This window comes from Geotrypetes seraphini, chromosome 1, assembly GCF_902459505.1.
Source record: "Geotrypetes seraphini chromosome 1, aGeoSer1.1, whole genome shotgun sequence".
Taxonomy (NCBI): domain Eukaryota; kingdom Metazoa; phylum Chordata; class Amphibia; order Gymnophiona; family Dermophiidae; genus Geotrypetes; species Geotrypetes seraphini.
Window position 1 is genome coordinate 66,802,024 of NC_047084.1, and position 22,898 is coordinate 66,824,921.

Consider the following 22,898-nt stretch of genomic DNA (forward strand, 5'->3'; position numbering starts at 1 on the left):
GTACCTAATTGGCATTCCGTTTGTTATTTTTAAATTTGCATTTTGTTTTTAATTGTACACCGCTTTGAATTGTGCTGGAACTAAGGCGGTATATCAAGTTTTAATAAACGATAAATGATTCGGGGTTGGTTGTTTTAGTGGTGCCTGATTGGACCCGGGGGCCATGGTATATGTACCTAATCCATTTCCAGAGGGACGAAGGCCTCAGACTGCCAGTCCAAGTGGACTTTTCACTCGAGGATCTATGTCTATCAAGAATTCGGAAGACTTTGGGCTTATGGCATGGCTCTTTAGCTGACGGCCTTGACAAGCAAGGGTTATTCAGATGTGGTCATCACCACTTTGCTCAGAGCTAAAACGTCATTGACGGTGGCAGCCTTTGTTAAAGCTTGGAAGTAATTCCAGCATTGCGTTGTTGAGGATTTAGAGCCCTTCTGAGCTCCAATTTCAGTAGTCTTGAACTTTTTGCAGGAGGTACTTCAGAAGGGTTTGTCGGGTGGATCACTGAATGTGCAGAAAGCAGGCCTTTCCTGCTTCCACTCGCGGGGGAACAGGCTTCCTGGCCTCTTACTCAGATGTCACATATTTCATTAAAGGGGCTCTTTGGTTGCGCCCTCTGGTGTGTCCTCCTTTCCCTTCATTGAACCTTAACACCATATTGCAGTGTTCTTAGTGGTGATTATGTTGACCAGATGAGTCACCAAGTTGCAAGCTTACGGAAGCAGAGTTCTCGTTAATACACAGTTCCTTCATTTTTATTGAAAGTAGTCTCGGCCTTCCATCAGGAAGTCTGTTTGCCTGCTGTTTACCCTATGGGGTCTAAAAAGAAGGATAGAGTGTTGCATTTGCTTCTCTGGTACCTAGAAATTACCAATGAGTTTCACATATCGTATCACCTTTTTGTTCTGACCAGTTATGCCAAGAAAGGGAGGTTGGTGTTTAAAGTCTCAATTTTCCAGATGGATTAAGATGGCTGTTTCCTCCATGTATGTGTGCTGCAGTAAGCAGCTGCCGATTGCTTTAAAAGCTCACAACAACCAGAGGAGTTACAACACCATGGGCAGAGACTAGGGCTGTTTACCTCAAGGAGATCTGTAGAGCGGCTACATGGTCTACCCCATACCTTTACTAGGTACCTAAGGGTGGACAAAGCAGCCAGGAACGATGCCACTTTCAGGTCCTCTTTCTGAAGGCAGGCTTGGTGGGCCCTCCATAGACTCTGGGGACTGCTTTAGCATGTCCCTATGGTTCAGGACTAGACTAGACTGGACTAGACACATCGCATTAGAAAGGAAGATTAGATTCTTACATTGATAATCTTCTTTCTTGTAGATGTCTTGAGGTCCTGAAGCCCCATCCTCTACCTTGTTTTTGTGTGCCTTCTGCAGAATCAGTCTGGAGCTGGAGACATCTCTGTTTTTCAAGTGAGCTGAGGATAAAAAAAAAGGAACACTCGAGAGTGTATAGTCTGCTTTAAGTCTCTGCTGGATAGTGGGACATATGAGTAGCTGCGAGCTCTATATAAGATTAGTGCATGTTTTTTGTATCTGTTTATAATAGCTGCTTGAATGTTGTAATGTTTATTGGTAATGTTTGATACAGAGCAGAACAGAATTTTAGTATGGGGGATTCTTCCCTTTTTCCCTCCTTCCAGTTATGTCTTTCATTACAGTGCTACTTGATTGCTTTTATTTGAACTAAGGGGGTAGGAGGAGCTCCCTGGGAAAGAAGTGGAGTTGAAAAGAGGATTGACAGTTTTCTTTAAGTAATTTGAAGGTTCATATGCAAAACCCTACAGTTCAGGACACATCTACAAGAAAAAAGATTGAGGGAAGAACCTAATCTTTATTTGATGCTCTGTAATCTGTGCTTTGATGAGCCTTCTAGTTTTGCCTATATAAATGAATGGACAAGGACATTTGATGCTATAAAGAACCTGAGATATATTGCAATCAGATGTGTAGTTCAGTTTGAAACTCTTGACAGGTTCAATAAAAGTGGTAACAATACAGTGCTGACACACTATTGTGACAGCCGACTGTATGTCCCATATCAGTCGGCTGTAATGCAGGTACAATGTGGAGGGTACAAGTTTCCTTGCCAAAACACAGCTCTGTGCCAAGTCTTTTATCTGAGCCTTTGTTTATGTATAATAAACAATTAATCTGATGTTCTGAACTTCAGTATATTTTATTTTTTTAGAAATCCATTGTCTTATCTCTACTTTCTATGTTCAAGATGAAATTTTCTGTCATCTTGGACCTAGTTTCTGGATGTTGCAAGAGTTTCTGTTCTCTCAGGCTACAGATTATATTGACAACCCTAAAGTTGCCTCAAATCTTGGAATATAAAAGGGTGCTATGGAGAAAAGAATGACATAACAGTATTACCTATTTATAAAGTTTGACACTTTTATAATCAAGCACAATATTGAGTTAGTAACAATATAAAAGGCAAAGCTACTTCATCATTCTGAAAAGCTGAACACAAGCAAAATATTCACTTTTTTTCTCCCAATCATTTTTATTCAGTTTTTTTCAAGTATGCAATATCAAGCAGTATAACAACATACCAACCATAATGAGCAAGACAAAAAGCAGAAACAGTCAGAAAATTAAAAGAAATTTCTTAAAGATGAGAAAACTTAACCATACCAGTATCAATCTACTGTAGATGCTTACCATTTCCTGTCTAATTCCCAAACTTTCATTGCATTCCCACTAACTGAGAACATTGTGGACAGGATGCTGAAGCAGGATATCTTCAGAAAATGACCCTAATTGGGTAGTTGGGTTTTGTCCAAATTAGGGCATGTATTCTAGTTGATTTGTTTTACCTGTGCTTATCCCTTAACCTTGTTAAAGTAATGCTAAGGTTCTGTTCAGCTTCTAGCCATTGAATTATACAATTGTTAACATGTACAAGTTCATTAAACTCTTCATTAAAAAAACAAACAAACCGGTTTTTTTTATATCCTTTCTGTAGGACTATAGATCGTTCTGTCTTCAAGCCTATTGTTCAGATATCAGTGATAGAAAAGTCTGAATCTCTTGATTGTCAGTTACTGGCTGTCACACATGCAGGTAAGAATACATATAGAGATTGGTTTTGTTTTGTTTTTAATTTAACCAATACAATGGCATATGCAAAGCATCATATCAGCAATATACAAAAAATGAGGAAAAAAATTAGCCAGCATTGATGTACCAGTACTCTTTGGCACATGCCCACAAAAAAATCTGTAGTTCCCTATATAACAAAGTCAAATCTCAGCTATTTAACCAGATTTAGCAGAGGGGAAAGAGGGCAGCCCTGCCTGGTCCCCCTTCCCAAGGGGAACACCCACAAGGCATGCCCATTGACCAACACTGTGTAAGGATGGAGGGGATATGGTTGATGCGCCCTTACAAATGCCAGGTCCTGGGTTCAATGCCTTCACAGAAGTTTCATTAGGGAGTAAAATCACTGGCAAATACCACTAAGAGTGCTTGTATAAAGAATATATGTATTGTGCAGAAATACAGAAGGATCAAACCCTACATCTCCACACCCAACCTAGCCCAACTCCTCTACGCCTATGTCCTCTCCAGGATGAATTATTGCAACTCCCTATTTAATGGATTAGCCAAAAAACATCTCAAGCGCCTCCAGCGGGTACAGAATGCAGCAATCTGCCTCCTACACAATCTCAGCTACCACGATCCCATCTCCCCAGCCCTCCGCACTGAACACTGGCTTCCAATTAACCAATGCTGCGTTTTCAAGGCCCTGGTAATAGCGCATAAAAGAATTTACGCTACCACCCCTACCTACATAAAATCCAAGCTAACCCTGTACACCCCCAACTGCCCCTCCGCTCAGAAATGGAGAAACGCCTATGCATCCCCCCAGGAAAGTCCCTCCTGTCAGAAACCGCTCGCAAACACTCCTACATCCACTTCATCCCCCCAACTCTGGAACCAACTCCCCCCCCACAAATCAGATTATAGAACTCATTGATGACCTTCCAGAAAGCAGTAAAGACCCTACTCTTCAACTAAAATTCACCCACAGTCTACGCCTCACCCCATTAAACCCCCCCTCTACCCTCTCTTCTCCATTCTAAACTTCTACTTAAATTGCTGTATAGTCCATTCTTAACCTGTACTTAAATTGCCGTATAGTCCTTGTATTTAAACTACTTTATACACTTCTCCCTCCGTATTTGCGGTGGATATGTTCCAGCTATAGTCGCAAATAACTGTTGTATATTTTGTTTGCGTTTTTTTGTAAAAGATAGCGGTTTTGTTATTAAAACTGAATAACATACAATAGTTATTTGCGGTTTTGTGAAAGGACTACTACTAAATACTATTAATATTCACAATATTGTTGGAATAACGATTCAGTACTGTATTGAATACTGTAACAATATTTATTGAACAATACAAGTAATAATCTCAGGGTAAACAAAAAAGTTCAATACAGTACTGCTTTCTCAACAAGGAAAAAAATAAATGTTCAATACTGATAGTTCAATATTGGAATACCTGTACAGTAATTAGGCAGTGTCTTCATCCTCATCGTCATGTACAACTACCGCAGGAGGAGGAGACAAAACAGATAATTGTGCAACAAGGGCCTGTACGCAGGCAGTGTCTTCATCCTCATTGTCCAGTACAAGCACTGCAGGAGGAGGAGACGAAGAGGATAAGCGAGCACCAGGGGCCTCCTCAGGCAGTGGAAGTGGGTCTTCAGTACGAGGAAGACGAAGAGACGAAGGTGATGCCTCCTCATGGGTGGAAGAGGTGGCTGGAGAGGCAGTCCCTCTCGGTATCTTTTGGAAATACATTATGATTTCAGTCTGGCTCTTCTACTTAAGCATTTCTTTATATATATTTTTGTATGTCAAAATCGTCGCTTCTGCTAACTCCCTCAACTTTAACACATGTACCAAGGATGGGTCGATATCATAGGAAAAGTCAGTCACACCACTGAACCTTTGTATGCTCTCTGCAATATTATCCAGTGTAAACTTGTCTTCAGGCACCTCTTCTTCTACTCCTCCTTCCTCCTCTTCATCTGGTATTGCCTCTCCTTCAGAAGCAGTCAGGTCAATGAGATCATCTTCCGTTAGTTCATTTGATCTGGTGTCTATTAAGTCTTGCATATCATCCATATGCATATCTTCAAAGCCTTCCCCACCCACCTGCTTTTCCAAGTCAAAGATGCCTTCCATAATTTCTTGGCCTGGCTCTGTGATATTTACATTGATATCCCTTTTTACACATTCAGGCCAAAGATTCTTCCAGCACAAGTTCACTGTCTCTGGCTTGACAGCTTTCACCGCTCTTTCAATAATATTGATTGCATCCACAATAGTGAATTCCTTCCAATTTTTCATGATGTTCTCAACGTTGTGGCCTTCATCCATAGCGTGGACATTCCTCTCTAATGAATACCGTGTATAGTGTACTTTGAAGGTCCTTATTACCCCCTGGTCAAGAGGCTAGATGATAGATGTTGTGTTGAGGGGCAAGTAGACGATCTCAACACCCTCTATGTGGAACTCATGTGTGTCTGGATGTCCAGGGGCATTGTCCAATGCTAACAGAACCTTGAATTCCATTCCTTTATTGGCCAGGTATTTTCTTACTTCTGGCACAAAACACTGCTGAAACCACTCTAGGAACAGAGCTCTTGTTGTCCAAGCCTTCTTATTACTCATCCAGTAAACAGGCAGCTGGAACTTATCTTTTCCCTTCAAGGCTCGGGGGTTTGCAGCTTTATAAATCAGTGTTGGCTTTATCATATGGCCTACTGCATTTGCACAAAGCAGCATGGTCAATCTATCCCTTGCAGCCTTGAAACCTGGTGCTCGCTTATCCTCTTTGCTAATGAAAATCCTCTGTAGCATTTTCTTCCAAAAGAGAGCAGTTTTATCGGCATTGAATGTCTGCTCAGGTTCATATCCCTTATCTTCAATAATTTGCTTAAAGGTAGCGGGGAACTCTCTAGCTGCCTCTTGGTTGGCAGATGCTGCTTCTCCTGTCACTCTAACATTGCGCAGGCCATACCTATGATGGAATTTATCAAACCGCCCTTTACTGGCCAGAAAGTCGTTGGATTGTGACATTCCACCTTCCCTGCGCTTCAAGTTTTCATACAAAGACTTTGCCTTTCCTCTTATCATCACAGAGTCTATCAGTATTCTCTTTTTGTAGCAATCCTGCACCCACAGAAATGTTCCAGCTTCCATGCGAGAGAGATTGGCATCTCGCACAACTTGTAATCTCTTTGTACCTGCTGGTGCAGCTGCCGCAACAGCTTCACGGATTTGTTTTTCATTTTTTTTTAATGTATCTAATGATTGACTCATTATTGCCATAGTGTCGAGCAATAGCGGAGGAGGACTTTACTCTCTGAAGCATATCCAATAATTCTACCTTTTCTTGTAAGGTTTTCACTTTTTTTCCCTTTTGGGAGCACTTTCAGTAGCACTTGAACTTTTGCGCTTTGTAGCCATGGTGGGAGACCTGACCTGTTTCTGAAGGAAAGGCAATATCCCAGATATATTAGTGCTTTTGGCAGGCAAGCCGTGATTCACAATGCTTTTAGAGCTTTAAGCATGCTTGAGTACCTGATTGTAAAAACTGCTTAGATAACCTTGATAGGCGGTATATAAAATCCTAATAAACTTGAAACAGCGATTCAAGAACATTTAGAGCTTTAAGCATGCAAGCAGCGATTCAGAAAGCTTTAAGCAGGCAAGCGATTTTCTCCATGCATGCTGGGAAGCAGCATTTTTCACTGTGCACGCTGTGAACCAGCAATTTTCAGGGTAAAAGTTTTGAAACTTCAATTTTGTAGGAAAAAGCATGGAAGCAGAGTGAATGTTGGTAAACACTAAACTTTTTTTACAGTACAGCAAAAGTAAAGGAACTTTAATCATGATGTAATTTTTGGGGCGGAGTCACCCGACGAAAAATCGCAAATATGTGAAACCGCAAGTGCCGAAACCACGAATACGGATGGAGAAGTGTAGTCTTTGTATTGTCCAAATGTACTCCACTGTGAATGTTTGCTTGTAGGCTGTTCTGAGCTAGTGGGAGAATGGGATAAAAATCTAAATAAATAAATAAATAGAACTATCTTTTTCTGATATAAGGTACCCTGTACCACTACATAGCGCCCTTCAGGTCAGAAATAACATGAGTCATCTGGAAAGGTATAAATTTATGAATAAGAAGAGCCACCCCTGCTTTAGCTTTAGAGGAAGAGGCAGAATAACATTGCCCCACCCAAGAGCGTTTCAGTTTCCCATGTTCCAAGTCAGAGAGTTTGGTTTCCTGAAGTCCCACAATATCAGCTTTCTGACGAGCCAGATATTAAAGTATCTTGGTGCGTTTAATGAGAGAGTTAATCCCCGACACGTTCCAAGACATACAATGAAGTCCTCTCTTAGGAGTCATGGAACTAATTGAAAGGCAGAAAATGCACAAAATAACCTATATCCCCTGCTGAGGTGCCCAGCCTCATCCCGAAAGGTAACCTCCAGAACAGTAAGCACACACAACACACTCACATCCATATCAGGCCACACAACAGGCACTCCCATTATCCCAATCCCCTCTCCTTCCCTGAAACACCCCCCCATCCCCCTCGTCCACTCCACTAACCACCAAATCATCATGAGGACCCCACTCATACCAATAACCTTCCCTTCCCTCTTACCAATAACCCTCCCTTCCCTCTACCCAATATACTGAAACCTTAGCATAAGAACATAAGAATTGCCGCTGCTGAGTCAGACCAGTGGTCCATCCTGCCCGATAGTCTGCTCACGCGGGTGCCCCCAGGTCATAGATCAGTGCTCTAAATGAGTCCAGCCTCAGTTTAGCAGGAACTTGTCCAGCTTAGTCGTGAAACCCTGGAAGGTGTTTTCCCCTACAATGGACTCCAGAAGAGCGTTCCAGCTTTCCACCACTCTCTGGGTGAAGAAGAACTTCCTTACGTTTGTAGCATATAAACATCAAAGTATACAATAGAAAATAGTTCCACTTGCATCCTAATAGAACCAAGAAGGATCAGTGATCTCTGAAAAAGAAAGAAAATATAAACAGCAAGCAGCAATGCAACCAAGGTCAACCCCTGCAAAAGTAGAAAAGTAACAAGGGTACAAGTTCCAAAGCGTAAGCCTGGGAGCTAGGAGGCCAAAAGGAAAACAGCAAACCCCCCTGCCAACTGAAACCCCCACTGCTCCACATGGGATCCCAGACCATGATTCAGAACACATACAGCCACCAGGCCATGTGAAAGTACAAGTTCAAACATTGTCCATTGATTCAGGAGCCACTGCCGAAGTTGATCTGTAGCACTATCACAGGTGTCAAACACAAAAGGCTGTCCACTGTATACAACACGAAGTTTAGCGGGGAATTGCAAAGTAAATCTCAGTTTCTTTTCAACAAGCTGCTTACATATGGGGGGAAACCCCCTCTGCAAAGACGCCACCTGCGCTGAATAATCTTGAAACAGCAGCACTTTGTGGTTTTGAAACTTAAGGTCCTTCTTTTGGTGATAAGATTTCATAAGCAGGTCTTTAATGGAAAAATTTAAGATACGTAAGATCACAACACGTGGATGCACCACTCCCTCCTGTTTCCTGCCCATGCGATGCACTCTCTAAATCTGTAGGGGCCCAGCATAGAGGGAGTAAGAAGCTCAGGTGGCTGGAGATTCTGTTTCAGATCCAAGAGTGCAAGATTTTCTTTTTTTTTTTTTTTGCCCCTTATATAATCCAGATTTTTTAAAGTGTGCCCTGAGGCTTAGGCCTCCAGTTCACCAGCCCTGTCCTTCCTGGATCCTTTACACTATGCTGGAGGGACTTTCATGACATCAGTTTGAGACCTTAAAGGAGGCCACACTCATAGACCTGACTATCAAGATTGTTTTTCTGGTAGCTATCATTTCTGTCTCGGAATTGCAGGCTTTGTCCTACAGAGATCCTTACTTCTGTATCAGGGATGCGGGGGTCTCCTTGTGGACTGTCGCTTCTTTCTTGTCAAAGATGGTTTCAGCATTCTATATCAACCAGGAGGTTAGGCTTCCGTCTTTCCAATCCTCTGGTCCTAGAAAGAAGGCTAAAGTCATGAAGGTGTGGATGTCTGGAGGGCTATCATGTGATACCTGGATGTTACAAATGATTTTCTTTTATCAGACCATCTCTTTGTCTTGACGAATCCAGAAAAGAAGGGAGGCTGGCTTCCAAGGCTACCATTTCAAGATTTTGTCCTCCTACATTGTCTGCGGAAAGCAGCCTCCTTTCACTCTTCAAGTGCATTCAACTACAGGGCTTGGGCTGAATCTAGAACAATTCTGCTGGATGAAATTTGTCGAGCGGCAGCTTGGTTGTCTTTTCCATTTTCACTAAATTTTATAGCGTGGATGTGGCGGAATAGCAGGGGTTTCGTCAGCCATAAGCCTGAAGTCATTATGCCATTGTATAGATCCATGGTGAGGCCCCACCTGGAATACTGTATGCAATTCTGGAGGCCGCATTATCGCAAGGATGTGCTGAGACTGGAGTCGGTCCAGAGAATGGCCACCCGGATGGTCTCGGGACTCAAGGATCTCCCGTACGAAGAACGGCTAGATAAATTACAGCTATACTCACTCAAGGAGCGCAGAGAGAGGGGAGACATGATCGAGACGTTCAAGTATCTCACGGGCCAAATCGAGGAGGAGGAAGATATCTTCTTTTTCAAGGGTCCCACGGCAACAAGAGGGCATCCAGGGAAAATCAGAGGTGGGAAACTGCGCGATGACACCAGGAAATTCTTTTTCACTGAGAGGGTGGTTGATCGCTGGAATAATCTTCCACTTCAGGTGATTGAGGCCAGCAGCGTGCCTGATTTTAAGGCTAAATGGGATCAACATGTGGGATCTATTCACAGAGGAAAAATAGGGGAGGGTCATTAGGGTGGGCAGACTGGATGGGCCGTGGCCCTTATCTGCCGTCTATTTCTATGTTTCTATGACTCCTCTTTTGGAGTCTTGGTTTTGTGGGCAGGTTTCTTTCTCCCACCTGGCATTTTGGGGGACTTCTTAGGTATGTCCCTTGATTCAGCATACCATCCCTATTGCACTGGAAAAAGAGATTAGGTTCTTACCTTGATAATATCTTTTCCAGTAGATAGGGATGGTATACTAAACTCTTCCATCATTGTCGATGCCCCTGCCCGGACTGTCTGCTGCCTGAAGACTGCATGTCTGAACTTTTTGCCAGCTATCCTTCCTTTGAAGTAATTCTACAATATATTGAATGCATATAGTTCCATAGGGGTTTTCTCCTGAGTTCCACAGTTTCTTATGGCTTATTGTTAGTGAGGATTATTGCCTTTGATCCCTTTCTCTCCTTAGCATGTCTGTGAACACTGTGTTCTTTTGTATGAGCAGATTAGGTTCCTATTGGGGGGTCTCCCCGTTCCTCCTTCTCTTATTCCCTTCTGTAGGACTGTCGTCAGCTTTGAAACTAACTGACTAGGAGGAGGAGGTGCTGAAAACGGTAGACTCGTGGGAGCAGATGGAAGACCTTTGGTTCAGCATACCACCCTATCTACTGGAAAAGATATCAAGGTAAGAACCTAATCTCTGTCATACCTTTTTTTAGAAATGAAAGTCAGAACACAGATCAAGACCAAACGTATTCCTGCTATTAGGACTCTGCATTCTGTTCAACTAAAATTACTGCTTAGTTGTTTTGCGGTTCCCCCCCTCCCACAACAAAAACAATGCTTTTAGCTCACATTTTCTTTAAGTATTTCATGCATGGGAAAATAAGGATTGCAGTGCTTCTAAGCCTTTCCACAAATCCTATCAGATTTATTTTGAGTGGCTCTCAAATTGTGAAAAGTTAGTTCACAGATAAATAATAACAACAGTTTATACTTTATCTTTGCTTAGGTGTTCGCATGTACTTCAGTACAGTTCCTTTTAAGCATCCTACATCACGACCTTGCATGCTGGCTCTGGTTCACATACGTCTGCCTCCAGGATTTTCTGCCTCATCTACTGTGGAGAAGCCTTCAAAAGTACACAAAGCTCTTTATAGCAAAGGTAAGCTAGACAACCACCGTTTTTGGTAAAACTGGTTGAGATCCAAGTGTCATTCCAATTTGTTGGGGCCCTTTGGCAAATAATAGCATTTTAGATCCATCTCAGTCAGGTTTTAGGCATGGTTTTATTATTAAAACTTTATAGGTAGCACTTGTAGGTGAACTTAGAGAACTTAAAGAAAACTGGTGACTGTATGTTAATGTTATTGGATTTTTCATCTAAGAACATAAGAATGTAGAGTTGCCTTACGGGGTTAGACCAAGAGTCCATCTAGTTCAGTATTCTGTTTGCAACAGTGGCCTTCCAAGTTAAAAGTACTTGGCAGAGTTCAAAATGTGGCAAAATTTCATGCTACCTAATCCCAAGGTCAAGCAGTGACTTTTTCCAGGTCTTGCTTAGTAATGGTTTATGGATGGTTCCTCAGCTATATTAACTGTTCTTTCTTCCATTTGAGTGACAAAGTGTTGCAGAGTTTACCGTATATACTCGAATATAAACTGGGATTTTTGGCCCAAAAATGGGGCTCCTGGTTTATATTCGGGCCATCCCCCAGTAACCACCCGAAACCGTCCTGGACCTCCTGCAGGCTTGCCTTAGGATGGGACAGGAGGGATCCCTTCTATCTCCTGCCCTGGCTGACACTAATAATTACCACCCTCCCTCCTTCGCATACCTGTTCCCTGGTGGTCCAGCGTGTATCCCGCGCTGAAATCCTTTGGGCCGGCACGCAGGAGTGAGCTTTTCATGCTCTCGGACAGCCCTGCACCACTCCTTTATAGGCTGCCGCAAGTTCTCACGGGATTCGTGGTTCTCACGGCAGTCTATCAAGGAGCAGTACAGGGCTGGCTGGGAGCACGAAAAGCTCGCTCCTGCGTGCTGGCCTGGGTACGCCGCTGGCTACTACCTTTACAATCTAAAGGATTTCAGTGTGGGGTACACACTGGACCACCAGGGAACAGGTACGCGAGGGAGGGTGCTAATTATTAGTGTCGGCCGGGGCAAGATACGGGAGGGATCCCTCCTGTCCTGGCCTACTACTAGGTGGTTTAAGTTAAGGGGAATAGTTAATCTGCTGGCTGGGTTAGAGGGCAGAGGGGAGTATGGGACAATCAAGTCATTGTGGCAGGTTTTTAGGGGGAAGATGGTACAGGGAAGGAAGGTGGGACAGTGGACTTGGTTCATAGCCTGGTAGGGAATGGGACTGAGTGCAGGGCAGGGAGGGAAGTGGCTGGGTGCAGAACTTGGCAGGGAGAGGGGCTGAGTGCAGAACCTGGTAGGGCAGGACACTTGAATATTAAGCCACCCGACTTATATTCAAATTAACCATTTTTCCTCCTTTTGTGGGGGGATAGGGGTCTCAACTTATATTCGGATCGACTTATATTAGAGTATATAAGGTAACTATACTATGAAAAAAAATATTTTTCTCCTATTTGTTTTAAATATGCCACTATGTAACCTCATGGATTTTCCAATTCCATTGTATCTTTTACGTTTGAGATGCAGCGACTAGAATTGCATACAATGCACAAGGTGTGGTCTCACCAAGGAGCATTATGATATTCTTGATTTATTCTCCGTTTGTTTCCTAATAATTCCTAACATTGTTTCCTTTTTTGTTTGCTTCTGCACACTGAGTAGAAAACTTTAACATATTGCTTTTGATTTGGCTGATACTAGACTTTTTGACGTCAGGAGTTGGGTTTTAAGGGGATTGCATGAGTGATTTCTTTCTTTGTCTTGATGATGAATAACTTGTATGAGTGGGCTGACAGTCTCGGCCTCTTCTTCAGTACTTTTGGTGGGGTGTGTGTGTTTTTTTGTCATTTACCATAGTAACATAGTAAATGACGGCAGATCAGACCTGAACGGTCCATCCAGTCTGACCTATAGTTATTCTCATTAAAAATACATGATTAAATTAATTTGTCTCTTCTTTTATATTTCTGTTATTAAATATTTTGATATTTAAATTTTAATGAAAACATATAAGCAATGATAACCTTATGAAGATATGTAAACATATTTCTTTGTACAGGGTGCTTGGTTACGTCAGTATACTTTGTTTTGGTTTTGCTTTTGTCCGCTTATCACTAGCAGACACATTCACAAGTGGTTGGAGGGATCACTACTGTTAATCACTTGATACCCTGCCAGTGCAAAAGGTCATAGCGGTCATGCATGTTGCACAGTCCTACTTACAAACAAACAAACAAAAGGAGGAAAAAGAGTTCCATGGGATGTCAACAAATGAACAAACTGGAACACTATGATGTCCAAAGCACCTTTAAGAAAGCATAAAACAGTCCAAATAATAATAAGTTGCACAATCCTACTTGAAATTTTGATGTTTCCTTGTCAGAACACCAATCCCAGCCAATCTAACACTGCCTGTAAGGGAGTAGCACTATCAATTTCCATGCTTCTACCAATACTAAACAGACTATCAAAATAGTTTCTCATCCCTCCAGACTAGTCCAGAACTCTTCTGCCAGCATGTGGAGACAGAACTAGAGACTTGTGACATCACTTAAGTATCCTGTTTCCAACAGTGGCCAATCGAGGTCACAAGTACATGGCAAGATCTCAACAGGCTAAAACAGATTTCATGCTATTTATCTTAGAAATAATCAGTGGATTTTCCCAAGTCCATCTTAATAATGGCCGGCTCTGTCTGCTTCTTATTCCTGGCTTTGTGGTGTGTGCACACAGTCTTCTACCTTCCCCTGGCACCCTAATATGAGTGTTCTTATCTCAGAGCAGTATGACCCTCTGGAAGGTACTCTTAAGATAACAAGAGCCATGTCTCAGGCGGTGTATACAATTGGTTCCAAGGATTCCTCAAAACAAGAACATACAGAGTAAAAACAAAAGATCTTTTATCGGACCCCTGGTCTAACCCCTGTGGAGTACCTCAAGGGTCACCTCTGTCACCCATGCTCTTCAACCTCTTCATATCCTCCCCTGGTACCATTCTAGACAACTTAGAAGTAACTTCATTCAGCTACGCAGATAACATAACCATACTCCCCTTCGACTCACAAGACCCCACTCCAATAGACAACCTGGAAAAAACACTAGAAGCAGTGGAAAAATGGATGCTAGACCACAAACTGAAGCTCAACCCGGACAAAACAAAATTTCTATTTCTTGAAAAGGACAAAACCCCATCTATAACTGAATTAGAAATAAATGCCACCAAATACTCCATACAGCCCGGTTTTAAACTCCTTTGAGTTACAATAGACAGATGCTGCACTCTGCAGGTCCAAATCAACAAAACTACTCAAAAAGCATTCTTTACCATGTGCAACCTACGAAAAATAAGAAAATTTTTCAACAAAGATCAATACAGACTCATAGTCCAATCCCTAGTCCTGAGTCTAGTGGACTACTGCAATATCCTCTACCTACCATGCCCCACATACTTAATAAAACAACTACAGACTGTACAGAACACAGCCCTCAGACTGATCTACTCACTTGGAAAATTTGATCACATCACCAACGCCTACCTTGATTCACACTGGCTACCTATACAAGCCCGCAATTAATTCAAACTATACAGCCTACTATTCATAGCACTAAACAGAATTGCACCCACCCACCTAAATAACCGCCTAAATCGGAACCTTTCATCCAGACAAAGGAGAACCCAGTCCCCATTCTCCTACCCCCCTTTCAAAGGAACTCAGCGCAAAAAGATGTATGACCACCTACTAGCAACACAGGCAGCAAAATTGGATCCCTACATCTCCAACCTGCTCACAGCAACAACTGACTTCAAAACGTTCCGAAAAGAAATCAAAACCCTGCTATTCAAAAAATTTATCCAGATAGCTTAACCCCCCTTCCCCTCCCCCCTTGCAACTCCCCGCCTCTCACCCTCTCTACCTGTATTACCCCCTAAGACTCAACAATGTAACCAGCTTTCACTCTTTAACTATCTCGTAATCTTCCTGCTTCATCTGACGTTTTCCTAATTTTTCTACCTATCTTGTACCCTCTTCTCAAAACTTTATTATGAAACCAGCTCCTAATTGTATAATGTAACTAGCTCCTTAATTGTAACTTTTTTCCTGGAAATGTCCAGTTATCTTAATTGCAACTTTCTTTCCTGGAAATGTCCAGTTATCTTCTGATGTAATCCGCTTAGAACTGCAAGGTACAGGCGGAATAGAAGTCAGTAATGTAATGTAATGTCTCACTTGTATCCTCTGGCACCAGAGTGCCAGTAGCTTCTGGGTCAGCCTAGGGTGGATTCTTTGGTTGTGCAGATGATTAAGCACACCTCTCTACCCAGTGAAGATGGTGTGATGCTTAACGATATACAGGGCCGCCGTGTGGATGTGGTCCTCTGGAGACTTTTTAATGCAGCTACCTTAGGCAAAAAGACTGCTTTGGTGGCATCCTTTATCACACATGCCTGTCTCTCTCGACTGTGCATGCTGGAGAATGAGGTTGAGGATCCCCCTCCTCAACTTCTTTTGACTGGGTCTGATTATGTTACTGACCTTATGCGGGTTTTGGCAAAAGTGTCAACTTTACTCCATTTCTGCCCGTAGGATGCTCTGGTCCAGACAATGGACTCGTGAATCCACTTCCAAGGCTATGTTGGCTAGACTTCCCTTTAAGGGGCAGTTACTGTTTGGCAAAAGCCTAGATGATCTCATAAATTCTGTGGTGGCCATCGCCTTGCCTGATAGCAGACTCAAGACTTCTAGAGGTTCTGGTCACTCCAATTTTTGTGGCTCCCGGCAGTTCCACCTATATGCGAGTGCCACGTCACAGAGATTTTCCCAGAGCTTCCTGCCCAGATTTGCCAGCTACAGGCAGTCCCAGCTTTCTTCTGCCCATCCTGCACCCTCTGCCAAAAAGGCGCAATGGCGCCAGGCTGAGGGGTGCCCCTTTGCAGATAGAGGGCAGACTCTCAGCATTCCTGTCCTCCTGGGTTCGCATTTCATCCAACCAGTGGGTCTTGGACATTATTCGTTTGAGCTACAAACTGGAATTTGCCTGGCCTCTGACAGACTGATTTGTGGACTATCCACGGGTTGGTCGGACAAAGCGTTTAAGGTTCAAGCCACTGTTCAACGTTTGCTGGATATTCAAGCTATAGAGCCGATGCCTCCTGAACTCTCAGGCTCTGGCAGATACTCTATATACTTTATTGTTCCAAAGAAAAGCTCCGAAGATTGGAGGCCTATTCTGGATCTTCAGCACATGAATGTGACTCTCAAGGTTCCACGCTTTCGCATGTTGTTACAGCGGTTGTTACAGCGGTTGTCATGGGAGAATTCCTTGCCTCTCTGAATCTCATGGAAGCCTTTTTTCACATTCTGATATTTCCATCCCACCACAAATTCTTACAGTTTCATGTACCTATGTCCAACCATTTTCCCTCCTCCACTGGCAGCATCTCTTTCCCTCTCTTCCCAGCCCTCTTCCTGCCTGTGCATATCCCTTTCCTTTCCTGCCCAACCCCCTTTTGCTCGTGCAGTATCTCTTTCCCTCGCACACATCCCCAGCCTGTGCAGCATCTTTTTCCCTCGCGCACATCCCCAGCCCGGGCAGCATCGCTGTTTCCCTTGCGCATATCCCCAGCCTGTGCAGGCATTTTATCATCTTTGTCTAAGAACCAGCAAACGCTTGTTGGAGCATTGGAGAAATGCAATAAAACACACAAACTATGAGGTACAATAGGTTGACTTTATTTAGAAAAAGGTCTTTGAATGAACTGAGTACAAGCTCCAGGTTTTCTTCCACCAGGCTGCTGCCTAGGTGGACAACACAGATTTTATCAGTTGGAAATGCAATATGGATTCATTGTTTAATATGTAATATGGTGCTATGATTTGAGTTATTTAATAAATATAGTGTATTTATGCCGAAAGCCTGTCTAGTTATATGTATCAAATACTTTTTGGATAGGCAGTTTGTTTAATTGTATCCTGATTTGTAGCGCTGGTTTAATTTTATGGTATACATTAGTACACTTTGACATGTCTTGCACAGTTTCATTTATTCCGCTTAACTTTCCATAGTACTTGAAGATCATACTTCTCATTGTACTCGCATTAACTGTTCTTTCCTTTCAAGATTGTAGTTCCTCCCTGTTTTTTCCTTTCATTCCAGTTTGTCTTAATTAATATGTTTGTTAATTAATTAACCAAGGGGTCCTTTTTACTAAGGCACGCTAGCCGTTTTAGCGCACTCTAACGCACCCATTATATCCTATGGATGCGTTATTAGCATGCACTAAAGCAGCTAGGGTGCCTTAGTAAAAGGGTCCCCATGTGAGTTTTGCTTTAATTAATTTAGTCTGTTTAGTTTGTTTATATGTATTTTATGTAACGTCTGATTTTATTAATACTACTCATGGTTTATGTAACTCATTATTATTAATGTACACTGCCTAGGCAGTATATCAAATTTTTAATAAACTTGAATGCATTGTCATTCTGCTTTTAACTTATCACCCACATTAGTAAATTCCGATTTTACAATTAAATGTACTCTGATTCACGGTTCACTGGGCAAGGTGTTTGAAGCATGATGCACTTTAACACAAGGGTATTTATTTGTTCAGACATTTGCATATTAATTGTATTTTTGTTCAATTTAGCCTTTAGGCTTAATTTATTTTTGTTCAATTTAGCCTTTAGGCTTAATTTATTTCATATCACAGTTGGCTGTTTTTTCAAGCTTTTGGCTATTGATTAATTTGGCAACATCCAGTATGTTTCTTTTGCATTTACTCTTTTATCTATATGGCCTTTAAAAAAAAAAAAAAGTTTTAGTAAATATTTAGTAATTTGGTTCCTCTATACATCTATATTTTTTGGTCTACCTTAGATTAAGCTCTTATTTTTTTTAGCATGAAGCCCAGCTTCCTAGAGCCATATACCAATCAAATTTTCATTCAATGCTTCCAGAGTTTTCCGTTTTTTATAGAAAATACTAGTGTTTTAGCCCGTTATATTCGTTACAGTAACGGGTGCTAGAATAGCCCCACCTATACTCTGACCCCACTCATGCCCTGCCTCTATCATGCCCGTACCCTTTTGACCCTCCTGACAGGGTCTTTACTTACCTGAGGCGGCAGCAGCAGTCCTGACGTACCAACCTTTCCTCCCTCAGTTACCCAAAGCAGCAGTGATTCTACCATTTCCATCTCTCCCTTTCCCCCTTTCACACCCTCTACCATCTCTCTCTGACCCTGTTTCACCTCTTTTGCCATCTTTCCCTTTCCTGTCCCCCTCTGTCCTTCCCCAAGACTAACTCTCTCTCCTGCCCCCTCCACACTCCCTGAGTCTATCTCTCCCTATCCCCTACCATCTCTCCTGGTCCCCCTAGTAGCCCCTCTGTCCTTCTCATCCATCTGTCTCTGTCTCTCTCTCCTCACCTCCTGCCTCTGCGGAGCTCTCGCAGCTCCTCCTTGTCCTCCTCCAGCCAGCCTTCAGCCATCTTCCGCCGTGGCCTGCAGACGTCGACAGCCGCGGTGGCCTTCAGCCGCTGACAGCCGCAGCAGCCGACATCCGCCTCGCGGGATTCTCATGCATGCGCACTCCTACCTGCGGTGCCCTACAGCGCACGGAAAACGGGAGCACGCAGGTGGGAGTGTGCATGCACGCTTAGGGCTTTATTATATTAGATATATACTATTGGAACATTTTGATTGGTCTGTTTCATAGGTATGCTCTTACGTTTCACATAACGCCAGAGCACTCACACACTGTTTAAATTTACATCACTCAGCGGTCACCATTTTCTTGTTTTTCTTATGCCTTAGAGGTCCCTGCATGATTTTATCTAATTGTCAGTAGTGGAAACTGCCTTGCAGTTTGATTTTCAATGTTGGGGTTCCATTAATAAGTGTTTTTGAACATTTTGCCAGCATTGTCTGAATGCAGCAAACGTAGCTAACATTATTTGAATGTTACACTCGTCGGAGCCCTGCATAGCGGTTTCACTTTCACATTGTTCTGTATTGTATTAATATTGTTTAAATATGACATTTTAATTTACAGCGAGGTTTCAGAATTTTTTAATTGCGGCAATAAGTTTGTCACTGCATTAGGATGCCTGTTTTTAACTTTTCGACACAGCTGTGATTTATGCCACTGGGCCAGCATCATAGCTTACGGTTCCTTCAATCACTTAATTAGACTTGAAGGAAGTGGTCCCATTCAGAAATTATTTAATTCCACTTTTATTTTGAAGTAGTTTTTTTAGTTTGGCAGCAGACCTGCACACACAATCACGGTGGTCACCTTGTTTTCTGTGGCCTGCAGCAGCCGACATCCGCCTCGGGGGATTCTCACGCATGCGCACTCCTACCTGTGGTGCCCTACAGCGCACGGAAAATGGGAGCACGCAGGTGAGAGTGCGCATGCGCGCTTAGGGCTTTATTATATTAGATTGTTGATATGGATCAGTTGATATTATACACTTATCATCTTTCATAATGTACATATTATCTTAATTTCTGTTTCTGCTTAGTCTGATAATGTTTTATATATTCACTAGTGTTTAAGCCTGTTAGATTAATGTGTTCTAGAATAGATGTGTAGACTTAACAGATCACAAAATTTAATGAAAACTTACCGTGTGAGCTGTCTGTCTGTTTTATTTTTCTTTCTCTCTCTCTCCTTGGCCGCTGGCTGTCTGGCTTTCATTTTTTCTTTCTCTCCCTCTCCTTGGCCGCTGGCTTCTTTTTTTCTTTGTCTCTCCTTGGCCGTTGGCTGTCTATCTTTATTTCTTTGTCTCTCTCCTTGTCCACTGTCTGTCTCTATGGGCCCCCTGTCTGTCTATCATTCTTTCTGTTTGTCTCTCTCCCTGGCCCCCTGTCAGTCTGTCTTTCTTGCTTTCTGTCTCTCTCCCTGCTCGCTGTCTTTCTGTGTGCATCTGTCTTTTGTTCTCGTTTGCTGCCTGTCTGTCTTTCTGTCTCTCTTCTTGGCCCCCCTGCATGCCTGCCTGTCACTCTCTGTGGCGCCATGCCTGCCTGCCTTTCTTTTTCTCTTTCTCCGTGGCCCCCTTCTGTCTCCCCCCCCAGAGCAAACAAAGATTGCTGCCTGCTCCCCAGCACACCCCTCCCCCAAAACATAGCAAGTTTGCTCCCTGGCCCCCTTTCCCTCTCCCCCCCCCATTTCCCTGTGCAGCAGCAGCATTTCCCTCCCATCCTTCTCTGTGAAGCAGCACCCTTTGCCTGCTCCCCCTGTCCAGCAGTAGCCCTTCTCCCTTCCTTTTACCTCCCCCTGTCCAGCAGCACCCCCTCCCTGCTCCCCTTGTCCAGCAGTAGCCCTTCTCCCTTCCTTTTACCTCCCTCATGTCCAGCAGTAGCCCTTCCCTGCTCCCCCTGTACTGCAGTCGGTCTTCTCCCTTGGTTTTACCTCCCCCCTGTTCACCAGCATCCCTTGCCTGCTCCCCCTGACCTGCAGTAGCCCTTCCCCACCTCTTCCCTTTTTTTCGTTCTCCCTCTTTCCCTCTGTCTCTCCAAAAGGTTGCTGCTGCAGCATTCCCCCTGCGGTCTCACACAGGTGTGGGCATCATTTCCCCCCTCCTCCACGGTCTCACATAGCCATCAGTAGCGTTTCTCATCCCCCCCTCCTTCCGAGTCTCACACAGCCGTCGGCAGCACAGCCTTCACAACTCGATGCTCCTGCTTGCTTTGGTCCTTCATCACTGCCGGTTAACACCTACTTTTTGCACGAAGGCAGGAGTAGGACCCAGCAGCGAGGAAGGCCTGAAGCAAGCAGCGAGTTGAAGCCTCCCTCCCTGCCCTAGGCTGGAAGCGATGTCGGCAATGGGGAAAATCGGTGCCACAGGCTCCTTTTATGCGCCGCAAACCAAACTGCCATAGGTTCTACCGCCGCACGCGCTGAAAATGGAACATGGCCATGAAGGCACAAATCATAGCGGCAGGGATCACGCAGTTTCAACTGCATATGCATGGGTAAGGGTTTTATTATATTATATTTATGATTTTTATAAGTCAATGTTTTTAATCATATGTTTCACTTATATTGACATATATTCATATTTCATATGTTCATGTTTTTATTTTATGTCCTTTATATATTTTAAACGCTGTGTCCCCTTATGAAGGCATATTTATATGCCAAAACTAGGATCCTTGTTGGGATCGAACTTTATTTAATAAAATTGGTGTTTGTTGGACTGGACATCATACTTGCCTTTATCTGTTTTCTTGTTAAATTGTGTTGTCCACCATTGTTAGAAAGGCAAGACCTGAACAAATAATAGCCTTTTCCATAAAGTATGATAATTTTTATTTTTCAGGTGTGTTGCTGATGGCAGCTTCAGAAAGTGAAGACAGTGATATTTTGTGGTGCATCAACCATGATTCTTTCCCCTTTCAGAAACCAATGATGGAAATGCAGGTAAACATGAGTCATCACTTACTACTATTTTAAAGCAAGAGATATACAGTATATACCACATTGTTCACCAGAAAGGTTCTTTCTTGTGTAAACAGCATGCTATTCCTTATGGCGAGTTTTCTTGTAGAAGGCATCAATCATTTTACTCTCCTCAGTTTTACTTCTGCAAGCGAATTGAAAAGGTGTCCTCCTCATCTACTGTGCATTGGATTCTTATTTTTGAGTTTTCATTGTTTTTTCTAGAGGCTTCCTTGTACTTCAGATGTTCCCAGTAATACTGGGGCAGCTATATAAGTCCAGACGTCACCAGATTCTTGAAAGGAATGTCGTGGTTGTGTCCTCCAATTAGGCAGCCATTTCCTACATGGAGCCTCAGCATCATTTTACAGGTCTTCAGGCCCCATACAAGCACTTGTTGGAGGCGTCTTTGATGGATCTTACTGTGAAGACCGTTTTCCTGGTAGCAATTGCCTTGGGAAGGAGGGCATTAGAGCTGCAGGCTCTATCATGCAGAGAGCATTTCCTCAGATTTACAGAGGCAGGGGTGTCTTTTTGCAATGTACCCTTGTTTCTGCCAAAGGTGGTTTTGGCATTTCACGTCAGTCAGGAAATTTGACTACCTGTATTTAACCCAGGGACACCATCTTTGAATCATATGAGTGTAGCAGTTAAGTAGCTCGCACACTAAAAGACCCCTGAAGAAGCCAAGAAATTCTGGCGAAATGGGTCCTGTCGGGCTAAAGATTACTTTAAGCTGAGAGCTAAAGACAATTCAAATATTAGTAGCACTTTCAATTTATTATTATTTTTTGAATATTACACTATTTAAAAGTATTGGCATTATAATTTAACACATTGATATAGGAGAGAGAATTGAATCTATGAAAGAAAGCTTGACCTTCTCAGTAGTTGAATGTCATTATTGACATTAATCAATGCAGGCATTCTGAGATCCTTTCCCTCTCTCTTTGTGAGACATGACAATGCAAGTTGTGATTTGAAACCTATTTTGGTGTTTTCCTTGGTAAAAAGCTTTCAATTGCGTTGAAAGTTCAGTGTGGCTTCTTTATGGGATGAGTTGAGAGCGGTACTGCCTAATGAGATTTGTAGGGCAGCTATGTGATCCATTCTCCATACCTTTATGGAGTTTTAGAGAGTAGACGTGTGAGCACAGGTGGACTTGATTTTCGGTTCCTCAGTGCTGATCGTAGGCTCATCTGTCCAACCCTAGACTCGAGGGACTGCTTTAGTATGTCCCAGCCATAAGGAATCTGTTGCTGTTTGCACAGGAAGGGAGGATTAGGTTCTTTCCTGGATAATCCTCTTTCCTGTATAACATCATACGATTCCTCATGCCCCACCCTGCCAGATGTCTATAAAGTCTGTGTTAGATCTCAT

At 42.9% G+C, this 22,898-nt stretch overlaps 1 protein-coding gene across 3 annotated transcripts in view; it reads left to right on the forward strand.

Annotated features, from left to right (window-relative positions):
• NUP155 (nucleoporin 155) overlaps positions 1 to 22,898 on the forward strand; it is a 261,773-nt gene that overhangs the window by 56,262 nt on the left and 182,613 nt on the right. For all 3 annotated transcript variants that reach the window (XM_033932712.1, XM_033932698.1, XM_033932703.1), the window contains exons 10-12: positions 2,986 to 3,083; positions 10,945 to 11,097; positions 21,400 to 21,500. In XM_033932712.1, the coding sequence (XP_033788603.1) occupies positions 2,986 to 3,083; positions 10,945 to 11,097; positions 21,400 to 21,500 (352 nt within the window). The remainder of the gene's footprint in view (positions 1 to 2,985; positions 3,084 to 10,944; positions 11,098 to 21,399; positions 21,501 to 22,898) is intronic.